The sequence below is a fragment of the Cydia amplana genome, chromosome 26 (genome assembly GCF_948474715.1).
Source record: "Cydia amplana chromosome 26, ilCydAmpl1.1, whole genome shotgun sequence".
Classification (NCBI taxonomy): domain Eukaryota; kingdom Metazoa; phylum Arthropoda; class Insecta; order Lepidoptera; family Tortricidae; genus Cydia; species Cydia amplana.
The window spans coordinates 8,878,669-8,899,605 of NC_086094.1; the positions used below are offsets into that span (position 1 = coordinate 8,878,669).

Sequence of the window (20,937 nt, forward strand, 5' to 3'; positions counted from 1 at the left end):
TCAGTCATCAAAATTTAATTCCAAGTATTGAGGAGTTTCATCTTCATCCGATTGCTCGTCATCTTCTTGTTCCTTCTGTCCCTTGTTGCTGTCTCTTTCCCCGTCGTCCGTCCATTCGCCTGGCTGTTGCCTCTTCCTCCTCCCCCCTCGGTGCTTGAGCCGCGTGTGCGTGTAGAGCGCGGCCCGGTACGAGAAGGCGGCCGGGCAGGTGCTACACACGAAGGGCCGCAGCCCGTAGTGCGTCAGCAGGTGTTCCTCCAGGGACGTCTTCACCTGCGAGTACAAAACACTCGTATATTTCATTTCCAATAATGAGGTAAACGTACTGGTGCTCGACGCGGTCCCAGTACATGTCATCTTGAAACTTAAGTCATCGTCAATAGAGGTGACAGCAGGGTGTCATCTATTGGGCATTAGTATTTCGAGCACTAGTACGTTTAGCCACACCTCGGACACTTGGCGATCAAATGTATGAAACAAACGCGTTCTTACGCACACAGCCTAAGCTCGTGTAGGTGAACGCGTACCATGCTTGTGTGAGTGAGATAAGACATTGTAGGGTATAAGTTTGTAGCTTTCTAATAGACCCCGAAGGCTAATCCTATTGTCTATTGTTCAGTAAAACCGCACGTGCTACTTACCTGCAAAAAAGGGTCCTAATTATTCTATTTGGCACCTGAGCGCGGGCTAGTCCAACGCTCAAAAAACCAGTGTAGGTGCGCTCTCCGATAACGCGCCTTTGTTACGCATCTCGATGACACATTTTAGACTGGTTCTGTAGCGTTCGACTCGCCGGCACTCAGTAACCGAAGTACCGATTTTTTATGCAGGTGGTTGTGGCACGTGGCACGAGCGGTTTTTCTTAACAATAGACAATAGGATTAGCCTTCGGGGTCTATTAGAAAGCTACAAACTAACTGTGAGGTAACCGAGAGCGGGTCTCAGCGGGTGGGCGGCACTTTCAACGGGAGGCAGGGAGCGTCCATACTGTACTCTAGTACTCTTTATTATACTGTGGTTTAGCTTAGTTATTTACGATACAAATGCGATAAGTAGGAAATCAACGAGTGGCGGTAAATTAAAACACGACACGAATGTTTTAAATCGACACGACTTGCGAATTATCTATTCGCACGCGTATCGTACAAGGGTCTACTGTACATATGGCCCTTAAATGTAGTGCGGTAAAGTATCGCCGTGTTTATTTTTTTTATTTATCATAATAGTTTTACATCCCTGGGGCTGTAAAGTAAGAAATGACTCGGAACACTGCCATCGACAAACATATGATCCGAGGCTCACCCGGCAGGTTGTTGGCTGTAAATGTGTTAACTCGCATCTGTCGCACGCGTATGGTTTCTCCACACCCTTCTCATCACTACCTTGAACGTCTGGTCGTGGAGGTCGCACACGCGCGTCGCCCGCAACGCGACCGGTTCGTCACGGTCGGGAGCGACGTGGCATCTATCGCACGCGTATGGTTTTTCAAATAGAACCGGGCCGAGTGGACGCTCATAAGGCCGCTCCTATACGTGCGCATTTGTTTAAGAGCCAACAGGAGTGGTCATTTCTCCATACAAACGTACTCGACTGTTTCCTCCGTGGGTTTTGAAGCTAGAGCAATGATTTTTTCGACACAGATTAATATTGTCAATATCTGTGTCGGACCGTTTTGCTTTTTTTGATATTTTTGTTTTTTAAGGCGCTAGAGCCCTTCAAAAATGACCAAAATGGCCTAATTGATTATGCCGCAATGAGAGGCGCGCTATTCAAAACTTATATCAATTAGCCAAAAAAGCAAAACGGTCCAACACAGATAATGTCATAATCATTTAGATTTCCAAATTTGGTTACGATTGGTTAAGTTTTGGAGGAAGAAACAGCCGAGTACGAAACCTCGATTTTTGAGATTTTTACGCAGGATTTTTCGCCTTCTCCTTATCGCACTAGTTTTAGGAGCCGCTTCCGTTAGCGAGACGGGTATATTTACCTAAAATATTTAAATCTCAGCTCCTGTTGGCTCTTAACATGCACGCCGCGCGCCCCGCCCCACCGTCCACTCGGGTCGTACCATACACGGAATCCTCTAGACGGAATTTAGAGCAATTATTTCATGAAACCGATGCTGCCAAAAATACTGGGGTGCGGGGGACGAGGCGAGCGAGTCCCGTGCCGTGATCGGTCCGTTCCGAGACACGGACCAATCACGGCACGGGATTGACTCTGGAGTAAAACTACCGTATAAGTGGCAGAGGGTAGCGTTACTATGCTCAGTCTAGAGGATGTCTTGTCTGTGGGCCGTACACTTCATCACTTCATCACTTTGACGACCGGTCTGGCCTAGCGGGTAGTGACCCTGCCTGTGAAGCCGCGGTCCCGGGTTCGAATCCCAGTAAGGGCATTTATTGTGTGATGAGCACAGATATTTGTTCCCGAGTCTTGGGTGTTTTATATGTATATATGTATTTGTATATTATATATGTCGTCGTCTGAGTACCCACAACACAAGCCTTCTTGAGCTTACTGTGGGACTTAGTCAATCTGTGTAAGAATGTCCTATAATATTTATTTATCTACACACATGTCATTAGTGCTCTATAATGTGTTAAGAAACCGTAGGAAATGACAAGCTTTATTACAACCAATTTTACTATGAGAATTTTCTTATCTGTGGTAGTAGGAAAATTTGTACTTTAATGTACGAGTACATAGGTAACGTTATAGATTTTTGTAAGGTTATGAGTTTAAATTTGGAACAGCAGTCGAAACTCAAGTGGGTCTCTATTCTAGTATCCATAGATATTAAAACAGTTATCGATACGAAACGTCAATTTAGTATGTTTTTTTAATATAAACCGCACGATATTTGATCTCGAGTGACATGAGAATAGGGACTTCGTTCTTTTGTCTAGGAATTAAAAAAAAACTACGGATGTGTGACATGCGTGAAAAAAATTTTCATACACCGCCATTCGACGTACAGTTTATCTTTTAGTTTTAAGTATGTGTTTAGATAAAGTAGTGTATGTAACTGTACATAATTAGGCATTAAAATACTCGTGTGATCCTTTTAAGAAACTCACTAACGTTCGTTTCTTAAACCCACACTCTTATTTGAATGCCTCTCATTATGTAGCAGTGACATAAACTAGTATTATTATTTATGATCACCTTGAAGGTCTTCCCGCACAGGTCGCAGACGTGCGTGTCGCGCGGCGCGGCGGCGCGCTGCTCGTGCTTGCGCGCGGCGTGGCGCCGCAGCGACGTGAACGCCCCGAACGACGCCGAGCAGCAAGAGCACGAGTACTTTTTCTGAAACGACCCGATAGTCCAGTCAATAGGCTACATCCAAATTTTATATTAAAGGAAAAAATTGAAAAATTACGCTTCCGGCGGGACTTGAACCCGCAACCTCCGCAATCCGTGCGTGTGGAGGTTGCGGGTTCGAGTCCTGCCGGAAGCGTAATATTTCCATTTTTTCCTTTAATATAAAATTTGGAATATCGCTCGCAGACGTAATCTGCATGTTTAAAAAAATTGATTTAGTACGGGTTAGCACATTGTTACTGGTGAATTCTCAATGCAACTTGAGACTCCGGTGCCGTTAAAAAGATGTAATCGTCTCTCGGTAGATGTCGCTATACGCCACCCCAAAGGCGTGTATGCATGGGGGAAGGAATGGAAAAATTCGCAAGATTCTGGTAGGCTTCCGTAGCTCAATTGGCAGAGCTAACGCACGGATTGCGGAGGTTGCGGGTTCAAGTCCTGCCGGAAGCGTAATTTTTCCATTTTCTTCCTTTAATATAAAATTTGGAATATCGCTCTGCATGTTAAAAAAATTGGAATAGGCTACATGACTAATTTTTTTTTATGGTATCAATCGATCGGGTTTGTTTTTAGGATCAAATGTCTATATGGGACCCGTTGCATTAAAGTAACACAAAAGTCAGAAATTGTAGTCAAAGGCCGACAGTCGCACTTCACTCGCGAAACGCCCTATACAAAACGGCCAGGGGCCGTGACGTCATCGCCCATCTTGTAGTATGGACAAAACGAGAAAATTGCGATTTTGTCGGTGAAATATTGCGTTTATGTATATAGTTGCTGTACAATATTTTATTGCATGAAATGTAAGGAATCGAATGGTACCCTTACTTTTATTGTTTTTGGAAGTTAAAAAAAACTTTAATTTTGAAACTTTAAGGTCCTGTATTTTTGTAATGTTTTAGTATTTTATTTTAATATCCACATTATTGTGATAAATTGCTCGTTTGCTATCTATTTTACTAGATTTTGTTATAAAATTCAACATGTGTCATCATCCCTATTTGTCGAATTGACCGCCAAAATTTCGGTTTTCTTTTAGATTTGGGCGATTATAACCCTAAAAGACCAGTTTTTGATATTATGTTTTCGGGGCGTTTTTAAAGAAGACTAAATTTGCTACGATACGACCCTAAAATTATCTCTGTAAATTGAATAGTTTCCGAGATGAAGCCTTTCAAAATTTTTCATTTATTGAAATTGAATTCGTAGGCTAAGTGAGTGCGGTGAGTGTGCACTTTTGTCTCGGGTGATGCCGCTCGGCGCGATAAGGAATTTATACACAGTGTCTTTGTAAAACTCCGTAAACTCCGTCTTGGAGCATTTAGTAACTGGAGACGCCTTATCTCTCATTTTCTGTACAAAACGGTCTGCCGATTTTGAGGGGGAGGGGCACGTCAGATAAACGTCAGTCCATACGAGCGACTCCGGTTATTAAATGCTCTAAATGCTCAGTATACAACGTGTTACATCAGCCACTGAAAGTGGGGTGGGTACTCGTTGTGTAGATCATACTGAGCAACTTTTACTATGGGACCGACCACAAAATTGCGATAAGAAAATTGACACTCCCACACAAGATATCAACATCGCATCGGCCAGCCAAAATGTATGGGAGAGTCAAATTTTTTTTCGCGATTTCGTGGTTGGGCCCATAGTAAAAGTTGCTCAGTATGACCTATACAACGTGCACCCGTCCCACTTTCAGTGGTTCTTTTCATCATTAAAATTATTTAAACGCTGAGATATACAGTGTGGAAAGATAAGTCGGGCCCTGGAGGGAAACTACCTTAAATCCTTAAGCTGGCTCATTTTACTTAATGGAGACATTCCTTTATTTTTTGAGAAACAAAACTGCATTCAAAGTATTTTTCTTTTTTTCTTCAATTTGGCTTGTCTAAAAAAAATTTTGAGTACTAAATATTACATTTTATGGATATTTTGTACGACAGACGAGTTTAAGACCTAATGTTTCTTGGAGAAATGTTATCATTAACATTAACTGTATCGGCTAGTAGAATAAAATTGCGAAATTTAATTTTTTGGAATTTTTAGTCGGTTCGAGTCCCGGGCGAGGCAAGCGAGTTTTAGAAAATCTTTGAATGCAGTTTTGTTTCTTTTTAAAAATAAAGGAATGTCTCCTTTAAGTAAAATGAGCCAGCTTAAGGATTTAAGGTAGTTTCCTTCCAGGGCCCGACTTATCTTTCCACACTGTATAGCTGTTGTTTAGTTACCAGGCCGTGGTGTATCCAGTCGACGTGGTCGCGCATCCAGTGCTTAGTGCGGAACCTCTTCTTGCACACTTCACACTGGAATCTGAAATTATTGCAAAAAAGTGAATCTAAAAAAATATCTATTTAATCATCGAACCTGCTCACAACATTTCACGAGAATCGGTTGAGAATTGCGACCTGTAGAGAACCTCCGGACATACCAAAGCATTTTTGCCCGAGCAGAAACGGAGACCTTATTAGCTAACGCTCCGATCAATAACATACCTAGAGTTAGACCAAGATAAGTATTCAATTCAATTCAATATCTTTAATGTCCAAATCACAGTATGCAACGATATTGATAGCACACGCAGTGCAAGTGTTATTTATACGCCATAATTTCATAGAAGTTTGACGTTTAAAATAACACTTGCACTGCGTGTGCTGTCAATATCGTTGCAGATTTGTCTCGGTCTATATCTATGTCTGGTAGTTTCCGTTGCTAAAAATTGTCACTACACCAACACCTTATAAAACAAAGTCCCCCGCTGCGACTGTCTGTTTGTGTGTTTGTATGTTCGCGATAAACTCAAAAAGTACTGAGCTGATTTTCACGCGGTTTTCACCTATCAATAGACTGATTCTTGAGGAAGGTTTGTGTATAATTTGTTAACTTCGCACGGGAAGCCGGGGCGGGTCGCTAGTTATAATAATGAAATAGAATTGGTGCTAAATACTTGTAGAGGTCCCTGGGCGTGTGCTTGAGGGTCTGGAGATGCGCCTTGTACTGCGCGTGGTTGGAGAAGTGCAGCTCGCACTCCTGGCAGTACTGCGGCGGCGCGGGCTTGGGGGCGGCCTGTAACAGCAGCTAGGGGCAACGGTTATAGTCGTTTACGATACAAGGGGGCTAAGTTGTTGTTTAACCGCTCGGGCTAATACTTATTGATACCCGAGCAAGCGAAAGATTTCAAAATTTTACCACGAGCATAGCCCGTGGTTCGAAAAATTTAATTTTGAACGTTGCAAGGGTTTAAAAGGACGAGGGTAAATTTGGCCCCGAGTGAAACACAAAAATTTTCATTTCTAAAAATAATAACTGTAAGATATCAAACAAAATCAGACCAAATCAAATCTAAATGAATGTTATTAAATATGTATCATCCAAAATCATCATTTAAAATTTTTAAAAGTCAATTCTACCAGCAAACATAAGAAAACAACTCAAAATTTGCATTTGATTACTTTGCCTCACATGTGAATTACTGTTTCCGTTTGAAATCCGTTTTTGAAATGCAAAGTAAGCCTTTCCGAGCTGGTGTGGTGAAAAATCGTTGGGTTACTCGTGCTCACGGTGTATATACCTTTTTATTCGGACAGTGGTGGTACCGGAGCACGCCGGCGTTGCGGAACTGCTTCTTGCACAACTCGCACTTGACCGGATTCATCTCCGCATGTATTCTACAATATTACAACAGAGATAGTATACTAAGTACCTATAGTTTAATATTTTTTAATAAGTTTTTGGCAAAAATTTCATTTGGTACAAGCTTTTATCGCTGCCTGTACTTTTTTCCACAGACAACTAATTCTCATCGGGACACTTCTAAAATCCCCGAACACAATTAGGTTGCGTTGTTTGTTGTTTTATCACAGAGTTCCTATGGCCACCTCCTGTCTCAATTGCCATCATCAGATCAGCTCCATCGTACCATAATATTGCATAGTACTCATACTCATACTCATAATCTTTATTGCATATCACATTGTATCTTAACCTATTGCATAGAATCGTGTACAACATGACACCCTGTAGGGCACAGCAAACAGTTTATTCAAGAGGAGATCGAGTTTTTTGTACAAGATGTTATTTATTTATACTTAAATGTTATTTATTGTATAGGGGTACTTTTTTAATTGCAATTATTGGTCGTGAAAAAATTCATTTAATGTATAATAAGCTTTTTTAATGAGGTGATTGTACGGGTCGTACATCTGAGTTGATATGATTCTTGATGGTTGATTGCAATCTTGATGGAAACACTGATTTCGGTATATGTATTTATTGATAACCAAGGTATATAAGTAAGTACTAGCTAGGAGCACGTATAAACGTAAACTAATTCATAAATCGATGTATGGCGTAATCGCAAATACAGCAATTATTATAAAGTCATTGTATTTAATGCTGACGCGAGAAATGTGCGATGCTTGCATTGTACAGTGATCTTTTAGTTTTTTAAAAAATTCATTGTCGGACTTAGTGTTATTTATTTCGTTACTAATTTTATTAAATATTTTTATTGCCATTGAGTTTGGACTTTTTGAATGTAGTTTTAGTTTTGAGGGTATTACCTGCACCAGCTTATTTTGAAACCTGCTGGCGTAACGTCGGGGTATATCTGAATGTTTGGTATAAAATTGAGGGTATTTCTTTACAAACTTACAGGTTTCCAAAATGTATATTGGTGTTAAGGTGGTGGTGGATCGATTTTTAGATCGATGAAGTGTGTCTTAGTACTTTCCGGTATATTTATGTTTGCCAAAATTCGTACACATTTTTTTTGTAATATAAATAGGCTTTCCACGTCTGTGCTATTCCCCCATAGAATTACACCATAGGTAAGCCAAGCATGGGCATAGGAGTAGTAAGCTGTTAAGGCGGTGTTGAGGTCGCATGCTTTTTTTAATTCGCGTAAGGCATACGTGAACTGGGACAATTTCGTTTTTATTTTTGCTACATGCGCTTTCCAATTAACATTGCAGTCAACTTCGAACCCTAGAAGAGGAACTGTATCTACACATTCTAATTGTATATTATTGAAGGTGAAATCAATATTAAGGGGGGGTTTTTGATAAGGCCTAAACTGTAAGATTTTTGTTTTTGTGAAATTTACTTCTAAGTTGTGGTCCGATAACCAGTCAACTACGTTTGTTAATAAAGTGGTTAAGTCTTGTGTTATGTTATGGTCGTCTGTACACGATGTGAGGATGGAGATATCGTCGGCAAATAAAGTACACGTCTGCTGTATAGTTTTTGGAAGGTCGTTGATGTATATTAAAAAAAGTAGACATCCTATTGAGCTTCCTTGAGGTATGGAATGTTTTATATATTTTAAATCCGAATGGGTGTAATTTATTTCGCCATTATTTTCATCGTAGTTTTGTATTTCTATGCATTGCTGACGATTTTCAAGGTACGATCTGAACCAATTATGCGGAATACCTCTAACACCTATCCCATATAGTTTCTGTAATAGGATATTATACTGGACACGGTCGTACGCTTTCGTCATATCGAGCAGAATTCCGATCGCGTATCGTTTATTATTTATAACGTCAATAGCATGCTGCATAAACTTGTACATAGCTAAAACTGTTGAACGATTTTTTCTAAAACCGTTTTGACTATCATTAAAGATTAAGTTTTTTTCGCAGTAATCATATAATCGTTTACTCATAGCGGTTTCGAATATTTTTGACGATGAGGGTAATAGCGCGATTGGTCTGTAGTTATTAAATTCTGCAGTGCTACCTTTTTTATGAATTGGTTTAATTTTGGCCGTTTTTAAGAGATCTGGGAATACTCCAAGTGAAAAAGACTGATTTATAAGGAGACAAAATGGAATCGCGAGTTCATCAGCGCATTGTTTTAGCAATATAGGAGGTATTTCGTCTATTCCACAGCTGTGTTTACTTTTAGATTTTTTAAAATAGATCGAACTTCATTTATATCTACTGGTCGAAGGTAGAAACTGTTTACGGGAGATTCCATGACCGGTCGGCCGGGCGGTGCGGGGGCCGGCGGTTCTATGCGCCCCACCGCTGCAAAAAACTCATTGAATGCATTCGCTATCTGTTTAGGACAAGACGTAAGATTATTGTGGATTTTAATTTGTAAGTTACGTACCGGTTTGTTTGCGGATTTATTTGTGCGTTCTTTTATGATCTTCCACATTGATTTAGTTATATTATCAGAGTTTTGCATTTCTTTAATGTATTGGAGCTTTTTAGATTTTATTATAGCGTTTTTTAGTGTTTTTTCATATTGTTTGTAATGCTTTATGATGACTGGATGATTGCATTGAGATGTCAACAATCGTAACAGTCTTTTATTTTTGCAGGAAACCCTTATACCTTTCGATAACCATTTTTTCTTTTTTGTATATAATTTTAATTGTTGCACCGGAATGCTAATATCAAGAATGTGTTTAAGTTTGTTTATGAACATATTATAATTATAATTAACGTCGTCGCAACTTTTTAACAGCTCTAGCCAATTTATCTTTTTTCAAGTGTTCTTTAAATTTATCTATGTTTTGTTTACTAAAAATCCGTTTACTTGTTTTCCAACTTAGTCACCCAACTTACACACGTATGCAAAATTTCAGCTTCATCGGAAACCGGGAAGTGGGTCAAATGAAAGTTGTAAGATTTGACCCGTACAAACATACATAATTACATAGTCACAATGCAAGTATGCTAGCAAGCAATGCTGTTAATATCGATCCAAACCCGCTGGTGCTGGTGGCTTAGCGGTAAGAGCGTGCGACTTTCAATACGGAGGTCGCGGGTTCAAACTAATTCAAACCCCGGCTCGTAACAATGAGTTTTCCGAAACTTGTGTACGAAATATCATTTCATATTTACCAGTCGCTTTTCGGTAAAGGAAAAATTCGTGCGAGTTTGAAGGTCAGATGGCAGTCGCTTTCGTAAAAACTAGTGCCTACGCCAATTCTTGGGATTAGTTGCCGAGCGGACCCCAGGTTCCCATGAGCCGTGGCAAAAAACCGATACAACGCGAGGAAGATGGTGATCGATCCAAAACCGTTATTTTAACCGCGACCCAAGTTTTTTATACTTATTGTTAGTCGGGGATCGTTCTTGCCTGTTAAGTGGACATTTAAAAAAAAACAGTTTTTATACAGTCGCCATCAGATATGAGCGGCCAAGGTGTTCACAATATCTGAACACGCACTCTAACGCCCTGACAATAGGGGCGTGTTCAGATATTTGTGAACGCTTTTGCCGCTCCGATATATCTGATGGCGACTGTACTATGACGTGAGTCTGGCGGTCACGGGCTCTTGGGCTAATAAGACTGGTACGTTTTGCCCCGGAAACCCCGGGCCATGGTAACGCGCCTTACAGACTTGTTTGACTCACAGATAGAAGTGTTGCCGAAGGCTCCGCTTGTGGCACAGCAGTTTATCGCAGAGGCCGCACTGCATGCGCTGCGGCTTCCTACTACAGACTTGTTTGACTCACAGATAGAAGTGTTGCCGAAGGCTCCGCTTGTGGCACAGCAGTTTATCGCAGAGGCCGCACTGCATGCGCTGCGGCTTCCTACTACAGACTTGTTTGACTCACAGATAGAAGTGTTGCCGAAGGCTCCGCTTGTGGCACAGCAGTTTATCGCAGAGGCCGCACTGCATGCGCTGCGGCTTCCTACTACAGACTTGTTTGACTCACAGATAGAAGTGTTGCCGAAGGCTCCGCTTGTGGCACAGCAGTTTATCGCAGAGGCCGCACTGCATGCGCTGCGGCTTCCTACTACAGACTTGTTTGACTCACAGATAGAAGTGTTGCCGAAGGCTCCGCTTGTGGCACAGCAGTTTATCGCAGAGGCCGCACTGCATGCGCTGCGGCTTCCTACTACAGACTTGTTTGACTCACAGATAGAAGTGTTGCCGAAGGCTCCGCTTGTGGCACAGCAGTTTATCGCAGAGGCCGCACTGCATGCGCTGCGGCTTCCTACTACAGACTTGTTTGACTCACAGATAGAAGTGTTGCCGAAGGCTCCGCTTGTGGCACAGCAGTTTATCGCAGAGGCCGCACTGCATGCGCTGCGGCTTCCTACTACAGACTTGTTTGACTCACAGATAGAAGTGTTGCCGAAGGCTCCGCTTGTGGCACAGCAGTTTATCGCAGAGGCCGCACTGCATGCGCTGCGGCTTCCTACTACAGACTTGTTTGACTCACAGATAGAAGTGTTGCCGAAGGCTCCGCTTGTGGCACAGCAGTTTATCGCAGAGGCCGCACTGCATGCGCTGCGGCTTCCTACTACAGACTTGTTTGACTCACAGATAGAAGTGTTGCCGAAGGCTCCGCTTGTGGCACAGCAGTTTATCGCAGAGGCCGCACTGCATGCGCTGCGGCTTCCTACTACAGACTTGTTTGACTCACAGATAGAAGTGTTGCCGAAGGCTCCGCTTGTGGCACAGCAGTTTATCGCAGAGGCCGCACTGCATGCGCTGCGGCTTCCTACTACAGACTTGTTTGACTCACAGATAGAAGTGTTGCCGAAGGCTCCGCTTGTGGCACAGCAGTTTATCGCAGAGGCCGCACTGCATGCGCTGCGGCTTCCTACTACAGACTTGTTTGACTCACAGATAGAAGTGTTGCCGAAGGCTCCGCTTGTGGCACAGCAGTTTATCGCAGAGGCCGCACTGCATGCGCTGCGGCTTCCTACTACAGACTTGTTTGACTCACAGATAGAAGTGTTGCCGAAGGCTCCGCTTGTGGCACAGCAGTTTATCGCAGAGGCCGCACTGCATGCGCTGCGGCTTCCTACTACAGACTTGTTTGACTCACAGATAGAAGTGTTGCCGAAGGCTCCGCTTGTGGCACAGCAGTTTATCGCAGAGGCCGCACTGCATGCGCTGCGGCTTCCTACTACAGACTTGTTTGACTCACAGATAGAAGTGTTGCCGAAGGCTCCGCTTGTGGCACAGCAGTTTATCGCAGAGGCCGCACTGCATGCGCTGCGGCTTCCTACTACAGACTTGTTTGACTCACAGATAGAAGTGTTGCCGAAGGCTCCGCTTGTGGCACAGCAGTTTATCGCAGAGGCCGCACTGCATGCGCTGCGGCTTCCTACTACAGACTTGTTTGACTCACAGATAGAAGTGTTGCCGAAGGCTCCGCTTGTGGCACAGCAGTTTATCGCAGAGGCCGCACTGCATGCGCTGCGGCTTCCTACTACAGACTTGTTTGACTCACAGATAGAAGTGTTGCCGAAGGCTCCGCTTGTGGCACAGCAGTTTATCGCAGAGGCCGCACTGCATGCGCTGCGGCTTCCTACTACAGACTTGTTTGACTCACAGATAGAAGTGTTGCCGAAGGCTCCGCTTGTGGCACAGCAGTTTATCGCAGAGGCCGCACTGCATGCGCTGCGGCTTCCTACTACAGACTTGTTTGACTCACAGATAGAAGTGTTGCCGAAGGCTCCGCTTGTGGCACAGCAGTTTATCGCAGAGGCCGCACTGCATGCGCTGCGGCTTCCTACTACAGACTTGTTTGACTCACAGATAGAAGTGTTGCCGAAGGCTCCGCTTGTGGCACAGCAGTTTATCGCAGAGGCCGCACTGCATGCGCTGCGGCTTCCTACTACAGACTTGTTTGACTCACAGATAGAAGTGTTGCCGAAGGCTCCGCTTGTGGCACAGCAGTTTATCGCAGAGGCCGCACTGCATGCGCTGCGGCTTCCTACTACAGACTTGTTTGACTCACAGATAGAAGTGTTGCCGAAGGCTCCGCTTGTGGCACAGCAGTTTATCGCAGAGGCCGCACTGCATGCGCTGCGGCTTCCTACTACAGACTTGTTTGACTCACAGATAGAAGTGTTGCCGAAGGCTCCGCTTGTGGCACAGCAGTTTATCGCAGAGGCCGCACTGCATGCGCTGCGGCTTCCTACTACAGACTTGTTTGACTCACAGATAGAAGTGTTGCCGAAGGCTCCGCTTGTGGCACAGCAGTTTATCGCAGAGGCCGCACTGCATGCGCTGCGGCTTCCTACTACAGACTTGTTTGACTCACAGATAGAAGTGTTGCCGAAGGCTCCGCTTGTGGCACAGCAGTTTATCGCAGAGGCCGCACTGCATGCGCTGCGGCTTCCTACTACAGACTTGTTTGACTCACAGATAGAAGTGTTGCCGAAGGCTCCGCTTGTGGCACAGCAGTTTATCGCAGAGGCCGCACTGCATGCGCTGCGGCTTCCTACTACAGACTTGTTTGACTCACAGATAGAAGTGTTGCCGAAGGCTCCGCTTGTGGCACAGCAGTTTATCGCAGAGGCCGCACTGCATGCGCTGCGGCTTCCTACTACAGACTTGTTTGACTCACAGATAGAAGTGTTGCCGAAGGCTCCGCTTGTGGCACAGCAGTTTATCGCAGAGGCCGCACTGCATGCGCTGCGGCTTCCTACTACAGACTTGTTTGACTCACAGATAGAAGTGTTGCCGAAGGCTCCGCTTGTGGCACAGCAGTTTATCGCAGAGGCCGCACTGCATGCGCTGCGGCTTCCTACTACAGACTTGTTTGACTCACAGATAGAAGTGTTGCCGAAGGCTCCGCTTGTGGCACAGCAGTTTATCGCAGAGGCCGCACTGCATGCGCTGCGGCTTCCTACTACAGACTTGTTTGACTCACAGATAGAAGTGTTGCCGAAGGCTCCGCTTGTGGCACAGCAGTTTATCGCAGAGGCCGCACTGCATGCGCTGCGGCTTCCTACTACAGACTTGTTTGACTCACAGATAGAAGTGTTGCCGAAGGCTCCGCTTGTGGCACAGCAGTTTATCGCAGAGGCCGCACTGCATGCGCTGCGGCTTCCTACTCCCTCTGAAAAAAGGAATCAATCTTTAAGAGGCCGCTCCCGCCAAATTGTAGTTTTTATTTTGAATATTTAGACGTTATAATGAAGGACAAATGCGGTGAAAAAGTTAATACGGAAACAAGATTATATATGCGAGGGCAGACTAGTAGCAAAACCTTGAAAGGTTAAAAATAAAAAAAATCGCGAAAACATGTCTAATTGTCAATATATCGTTAGGCCGTTACTCTGCATTCCATATATCTGAGCAATTCTTAAAAAAAATTGTACAATTTTTTTGAGAAATGCTCATCTGTAGGTACACCTTATAAAACAAAGTCCCCCGCCGCGTATGTCTGTATGTTCGCGATAAACTCAAACTACCGATCGGATTTTCATGAGGTTTTCACCTATCAATAGAGTGATTCTTGAAGAGGGTTTAGGTGTACAATAGGAGTCTATTTGCGAGTTCATATAATTGGCTCTAGCTCTGTAAAATGCTATTTAAAAAGTTAAACAAACATTTTATATTCTAGCTGTTGGAATTCCTTGTAAAAATAAATAAATAAATAATTTGTTAAGGTTTTGTGTAACCCGTGCGAAGCTCGCTAGTAGCAGTATAATTTTAGTATGATATAATAGCTAGTGATATTCTCAAGGGATTGTACCAGCGAAATTTTAATCAAAAGTACACTTTTAAACTTATGAACATACAATTGAATGCTATAGTCACCTTTTCTTTTCCTTTTCAGATGCTGCGTTTGCTTCTGTAGTCATGTTTGTAGCGTCAGCGTCTTCAGTTGTACAAGCTGCATCTACTTCTTCATCATCACTAGCTTCTGAAGGCTCTGAAGCTATGTTTACTTGTGTTGCTGCGTGTGCTTCTTCTGAAGCTACGTTGACTTCTTCAGCTGCGTGTGCGCTAGCTTTGGAAGCTGCTTTAGCTTGTCTGGTAGCGTAGGATCTAGCTATTATACCTACTTTTGCTGCTTTAGGTACCTTTGGTGGTCTGTGTACTTGTTTTACAATTGCAGGCTTATTTTTATTTTCAATCGACTGGAAAATAATAAAAGAATGATATTTTGGTATCAAGACTGTATTCTAATCTATCTAATACCTTTAAACGTACAATTCTTGTTTATATATATTATATATATATTTCGGGGATCTCGGAAACGGCTCTAACGATTTCGATGAAATTTGCTATATGGGGGTTTTTGGGGGCGAAAAATCGATCTAGCTAGGTCTTATCTCTGGGAAAACGCGCATTTTCGAGATTTTTTATGTTTTCCGAGCGAAGCTCGGTCACCCCTTGGAGGATACAACTAAACGGAGTAGCCATTAACAGGCTTTCCCCTCTGTCGAAAATAGGCGGCCAACGGTCATACACAATGTATGGACTGACGTTTATCTGACATGGCTATTTTTACGTTACGCATACATTTGACGTTCCCCTCCCCCGCAAAAATCGGCAGACTGTTTTGTACAGAAAATTACAGACATGGCGTCTCCGTTTGATTATATCCTCCAAGGGTCACCCAGATATTATTTATTAATTACATTATAATTAAATAAGGTTTTGTAAAAACACATTTAAAAAAATACTCACCTTATTAACTTTATTGGTTTGCAAGGTGCTCCTGGTTTGTGCGTGAAACGCAACGTTCTGTACTCCGGCCTGTCCCTTGTGTCTGACTCCGACACGTGCCGGTGTTGTCTTTGAGTCGCACCGCTCGGAGCGGCTCAAGGAGGCGTCATCAAATTCAGATTCAGAGTCAAATTCAACATACTCTGCTTTCAACTCTGGTTCAGGTTCGAGGTCAGACATCTCATGTTTGGGTTGAAGCTCAAGATTAAACTCAACCTCGAGATAGGGCTGCTCCGGTGTCGCGGGCGGCTCCGGTTTGATACTCGTGGCCATCTCCAGTGCAAGAGGGTTGGGCTGGAATTAAAATATTTTTTAAAGGCGCCCTTTTGTATAGGTGAACCAGGATCTATTGAGGGTGCGCCATGTTGCGGAATTTCACTGGAACTAATTTTTTCATACGACACTGGGTTGTCACCCTATACATGAGAATAACAGCGCCCTCTTGACAATTATCATATATTACTGGTCAGGCTATAAAAATACATGTCGGAGCGAGACACCAGAAGGACGTATTGAAGCGTTACAGTTCATAGTTAGACGCCTGTATAAAGTCGATTAGCAATGTTTGACTACGTATTATTTACTTGTAACGGAATAATAAAGTTGCGTAGTGAGTAACGTCACCATCTATTGGCGTATTGTTGAACTAAGATGACTTTGGAACGTCTAGAGGTGTATCTTGAGTGAACGTAGGCACGAGTTGGCATTTTTATCGTTATGTTGGTAGACTGGTCAGGCATGTTTGCCAACTTGATTTGGAGGCGGGAGCGGTTGGCTCCGCCGCTGGGAGTTTCTTCCTCCTTCTTGATCGGACCGCGCTAGAGATCGGACGTTAGCCAAGCTCGTGCCTAATTCGCCACGTTCCTGAAGGCTTATACCTGAAGGATTATTCTGAAAGCTTATAGATTCTCACGTTCTTTAACCGTTTAGCTAAGTGTTTTATTCCAAGTGTTATTTTGATTTCTTATGTGCCATTAGAAGCTTACTTTTGTAAAATAAAGAAACTATGTGTTGTGTCCCGCCTAGTTTGTTGCCGATCCCATATTGGGATACCCTTTTAAATCTTCTCGGGTCAGAGTTGTAGGGGTGAAACCGGTTTAGTTTGACTTAAATAAAGATTTGACCGATTTCATGTGATCTTTTTATTTTAAATCAAATCCTTTTGGATCCAAATAGTGATTGGTTGTTTTGATTATTTAGTACTGAAATATAGTAGGCACTAGTATGGTTAACGAGTCCGAATGTTTATTTCATGCGTTGGTAGCATACCTCCCGTCCCGCCCCTCTTTTTCCTTTTTCGACATACATATAAATATATATGGAATATTTTTTAGCTAAAAAATATATCTGGGAGACCGAGCCTTGCTCGGAATCGGAAAACATATAAATACTCAAAAATTTGCGTTTTCCAAGAGATTAGACCTAGCTAGATCGATATTTCGCCCCCGAAAACTCCCATATAGCAAATTTCATCTAAATCGTTAGAGCCGTTTCCGAGATCCCCGAAATATATGTATAAATAAATAAACAGGAATTGCTCGTTTAAAGGTAAGTAGAGTCTGGCTAATGAAAGTTGAGCCTGAGATAACGCGGGAATTTCAATAAAAACCGCACCTGGCAATAAAATTACTATGAAATTAAATGACAGCTTGAAACTGACAGCTTATTTGATAGGAAAAAAGTTGCCATATAAAAAGTTTTAAATAAATCTCAGGCTCAACTTTCATTAGCCAGACTCTATAAGATAAGATTAGCTTAGACCAAGGTTTTACAATTTACACACGTTATGGACTTAATGTACGAAATAAATTATTTTTGACCTCAGAAATAAATGAACACTATAATAACTTCCGACACTAGATCACTAGCCCATTCTCTGCCGATTGAGACTTTACCCGAGGATACCGAATATTCCGGCACATCAGTAAGTAGCTACAAGTACTACTGCCTAAACACAATAATATTTCTTAAAGAGAGAGAGAAAGAAAATTGATAGCAATAACTCACGTGTCTGGGTGAAGAGACAGAACATTCCGGTTCTGTTATAACTGTTTCCACAACAGATATTGGATTCACAAGCTGAAACAAGTAGTGAGTAAGTAACGCAGTACATATGGTGCTACTCTCCCGCACTAGTGCAGGAATGAGTACATTCCGTGGCTATGTCGAAAGTTTAAAGGCCCGTATATGTACCTGTACGATACACGTGCGAATAAGTCATTCGCAACTCGTGTCGATTTAAACGTGGGTCCCTACGACGCCGTCTCCCTTCGTTCGTGTCTTAATTTATCACCACTCGATGCGAATTTCCTACTTTCCGCACTTGTATCGTAAATAAGTATTATTGCTCCAATAACAATACAGAGAATTATAACTAGGTAACAACAGGCCAAATTAAATTAAATATAACATTAACTTACCAGTTTCCGGCCATCTCCCATTTGTATTAGTGTTTTTATTTTCTGATCCTGTACCGTCGCGTTGTTCACTTTAGAAAGCACCGACTTGAGTACGGTGAGGCCGTCGACCGCCATCTTCTGGAACTGCTGTATGGACTGCAGCTTCTCCTGGCAATCCGTGCACAGCAAGATTTCGCAAGCTGTAAGGTCGGCCTGAAAATCATAATCTTTATTATGTTACCATTTCTATTCTTTGTATACCCATTCTTTGTAGACATGGGTAGTTCGCGAATGAAAGATTTAACTGAAGTACTTCACTTGATGTCGCTTGTTCATTCACTAGTTCAGTTCGGATTCATTTAGTTCTTTACTTCAGCAGTTCAGTTTAAAAACCTTTTCATTCACTTGCTCATTTGCTTAGAGAGTGACTAGGACGCCATGTTAAACCTAAGATTCATAAAAATTAATTTTCTTGAGTGATTCATATTGAATGAAATTATCTATCAAATTCTTCACTCAAATCAATATATCCGCAAATGAGAGAAATTAAACCATTACTGTTGATATAGATAGATCTGTTGAGCTACTGAACTAAATTGAACTAGTGAACTAAAGGAATGAAGTACTTCAGAGCGTACGAAAGATGCATATACTTGGTCAACCAGATCTTGACAGTAGAAAAAGGCGTCAAATTTGAAAAATGTAGGCGCAAAGGGATATCGTCCCATAGAAAATTTGAATTTCGCTATATCAATCATTTCTTTTTCGTGACACATTTTGCGCATGACTAATTCTTTGTGGTCAGGATGGACCTTACCATCAGGAAAGATTATGCTCAAATGCTTACCATTTCCCTAAAATAAAAAAATATCCTCCTAGGCCATTTTATTTAATATTTGGAAATTTTTATGTTATTTTGACTCGCACAAGACAAAGGTTTTTGACAAAACTTTTATTTTTGGTACAAGCTTTTATCGCTGAATGTATCTTTCTTTCCACAGGGAGCTAATAGTCATCAATACAATTCTAAAAACCCCAAACACAATTAGATTGCATTATTTTACCTATCACAAAGTTCCTATGACCACATCCTGTCTCCATCATCAGATCAGCTCGATGGTAGTACCACATAGTACCACAATATTGCATTGTCACCCGATTTACATATGTATGCATATTTTCAGCTTCTTCGGAAACCGGGAAATGGGTCAAATTTAACTTGCAAGATTTGACCCGTATACACATAATTACATTACATTACATTGTGCATTGCAAGTTAAAGAAATGTGACAAGCTTGTAAAAAGGCGACAAGTTTTGAGCTTCATAGTAGCAACTAGCAGCTGTTTAATGTACAGCCAAGGTGCTCACAAATATCTGAACACACCTCTATGGTCATGGCGTTAGTGTCCAGATATTTTAGAGCACCTTGGCCGCTCCGATATATCTGATGACTACTAAAACATAGTAAAATTAGCAGGCTGGAAAATACGAAAAGCTGTATTCAAGACATGCGGTGGGTGATTATATCTTAAAATAGTCATCCGCAAGCTGGCGCAGTTGCAAGGAGCGGGTGAGCGAGTTAACAAAAAATAGTATGAGCGACCTTATCAGAGGGCCTACCGAGAATACCGAAGTTCGCAAATTGCGGGCATCTTTCTCTTTTACTCCGATTAAGGGGTAATTAGAGTGACAGAGAAGGATGCCCGCAATTTTCGAACTTCGGTGTTCACGATAGGCCCTTTGTCGGTGACGCCTACGAGCGGACGCCCGAAAACATCAGAAACATACCATGGTAATAGCTGGAGATACAATAGCGTCGAGTAACTGCCTATGCTCCGTGGCTAGCGGCGTCAGCGGCGGTTTGCGGAGTGTGCAAATCACACAAATGCTCGTCATCGTGCATATGAATTACCGTGAGCTGAGAAATTTTATTGCGGTTTAAAAAAAGCAATCCGCTTCAAGAAAAACTGAGAGCGAATACGATGAGACGAAAAATCTAAAAGAAATAAAACAACTAAGCTGTCATCAGTCACACTGCAGCGACAATTTTTTTTTTTCATGACTGCAGCGACAATCGCGGCAGTGTTGCCAACTCGGAATTTGAAAAAATGCCAGACTTATGTTTAGATTATGCCAGAAAAATGATAAAATATTTTGAAATGTGCTAAAAAAAGCTAAACAATATCTAAGGTAACTAAAAATTAGGGCCTTCGGGTTGGTATTTGAATCACGCATTATAGGGATGGGGGGGAAGGGTGGCATTTTTTAGGGGTTGACCCTTTCAAATGACTCCCGATTTGTGTCTAGGAGACGCGTAGTTTTTTTTTATACATGTTTGAAGTTACGAAATATACCCGACTCGCTGTCAAAAAAGAAATACAGTGGTCAAAAACATGTATACGGACAAAGCAGGAGCGTATTTACCCTAGGGCCATCCGGGCCATGGCCCGGGGTGCCAACCCTCAGGGGCGGCATGGGGCGGCATATGCCGCCCCTAGCGGATTGCATTTTGTTTTTCTTCCTTGACTTCTGGGGCGGCGAAACGTATTGACCTGGGGCGCCAAATTTCAAAATACGCTCCTGGGACAAAGTGCTCAAAAACATGTATACATACGGACAAAGTGCTCAAAAATATGTAGGTATACGAAATTTTCTAAGTCCAAATTGGTACCCTTTCGTACATCTCAACCAATTTTAGTCACAGAGTCGATTGGTTGTTTTATTGAACATAACCTCAAAAAATAAAAAATAAATTTTCGTAGTAA

At 42.4% G+C, this 20,937-nt stretch overlaps 1 protein-coding gene across 1 annotated transcript; it reads right to left on the reverse strand.

The window, feature by feature from the left end:
• Positions 1–6,985, reverse strand: LOC134660217 (myoneurin-like). Its single transcript, XM_063515943.1, has 5 exons — positions 6,899–6,985; positions 6,275–6,393; positions 5,559–5,640; positions 3,172–3,312; positions 1–273 (listed from the first exon to the last, which is right to left on the reverse strand). Exons 1-5 carry the CDS (start codon positions 6,980–6,982, stop codon positions 1–3), a joined length of 699 nt encoding a protein of 232 aa, XP_063372013.1. The 5' UTR covers positions 6,983–6,985.
• Between the last annotated feature and the right edge of the window lie 13,952 nt (positions 6,986–20,937).

Excerpts from the sequence above, each read along its gene's own strand:
- LOC134660217 (XM_063515943.1), bottom strand. The coding sequence starts at position 6,982 with ATGAATCCGGTCAAGTGCGAGTTGTGCAAGAAGCAGTTCCGCAACGCC. Across the intron at positions 3,313-5,558 it reads ACTGGATACACCACGGCCTG|AAAAAGTACTCGTGCTCTTG; the intron begins GTAACTAAACAA and ends GGGTCGTTTCAG. Across the intron at positions 274-3,171 it reads TGTGCGGGAAGACCTTCAAG|GTGAAGACGTCCCTGGAGGA; the intron begins GTGATCATAAAT and ends TTGTACTCGCAG.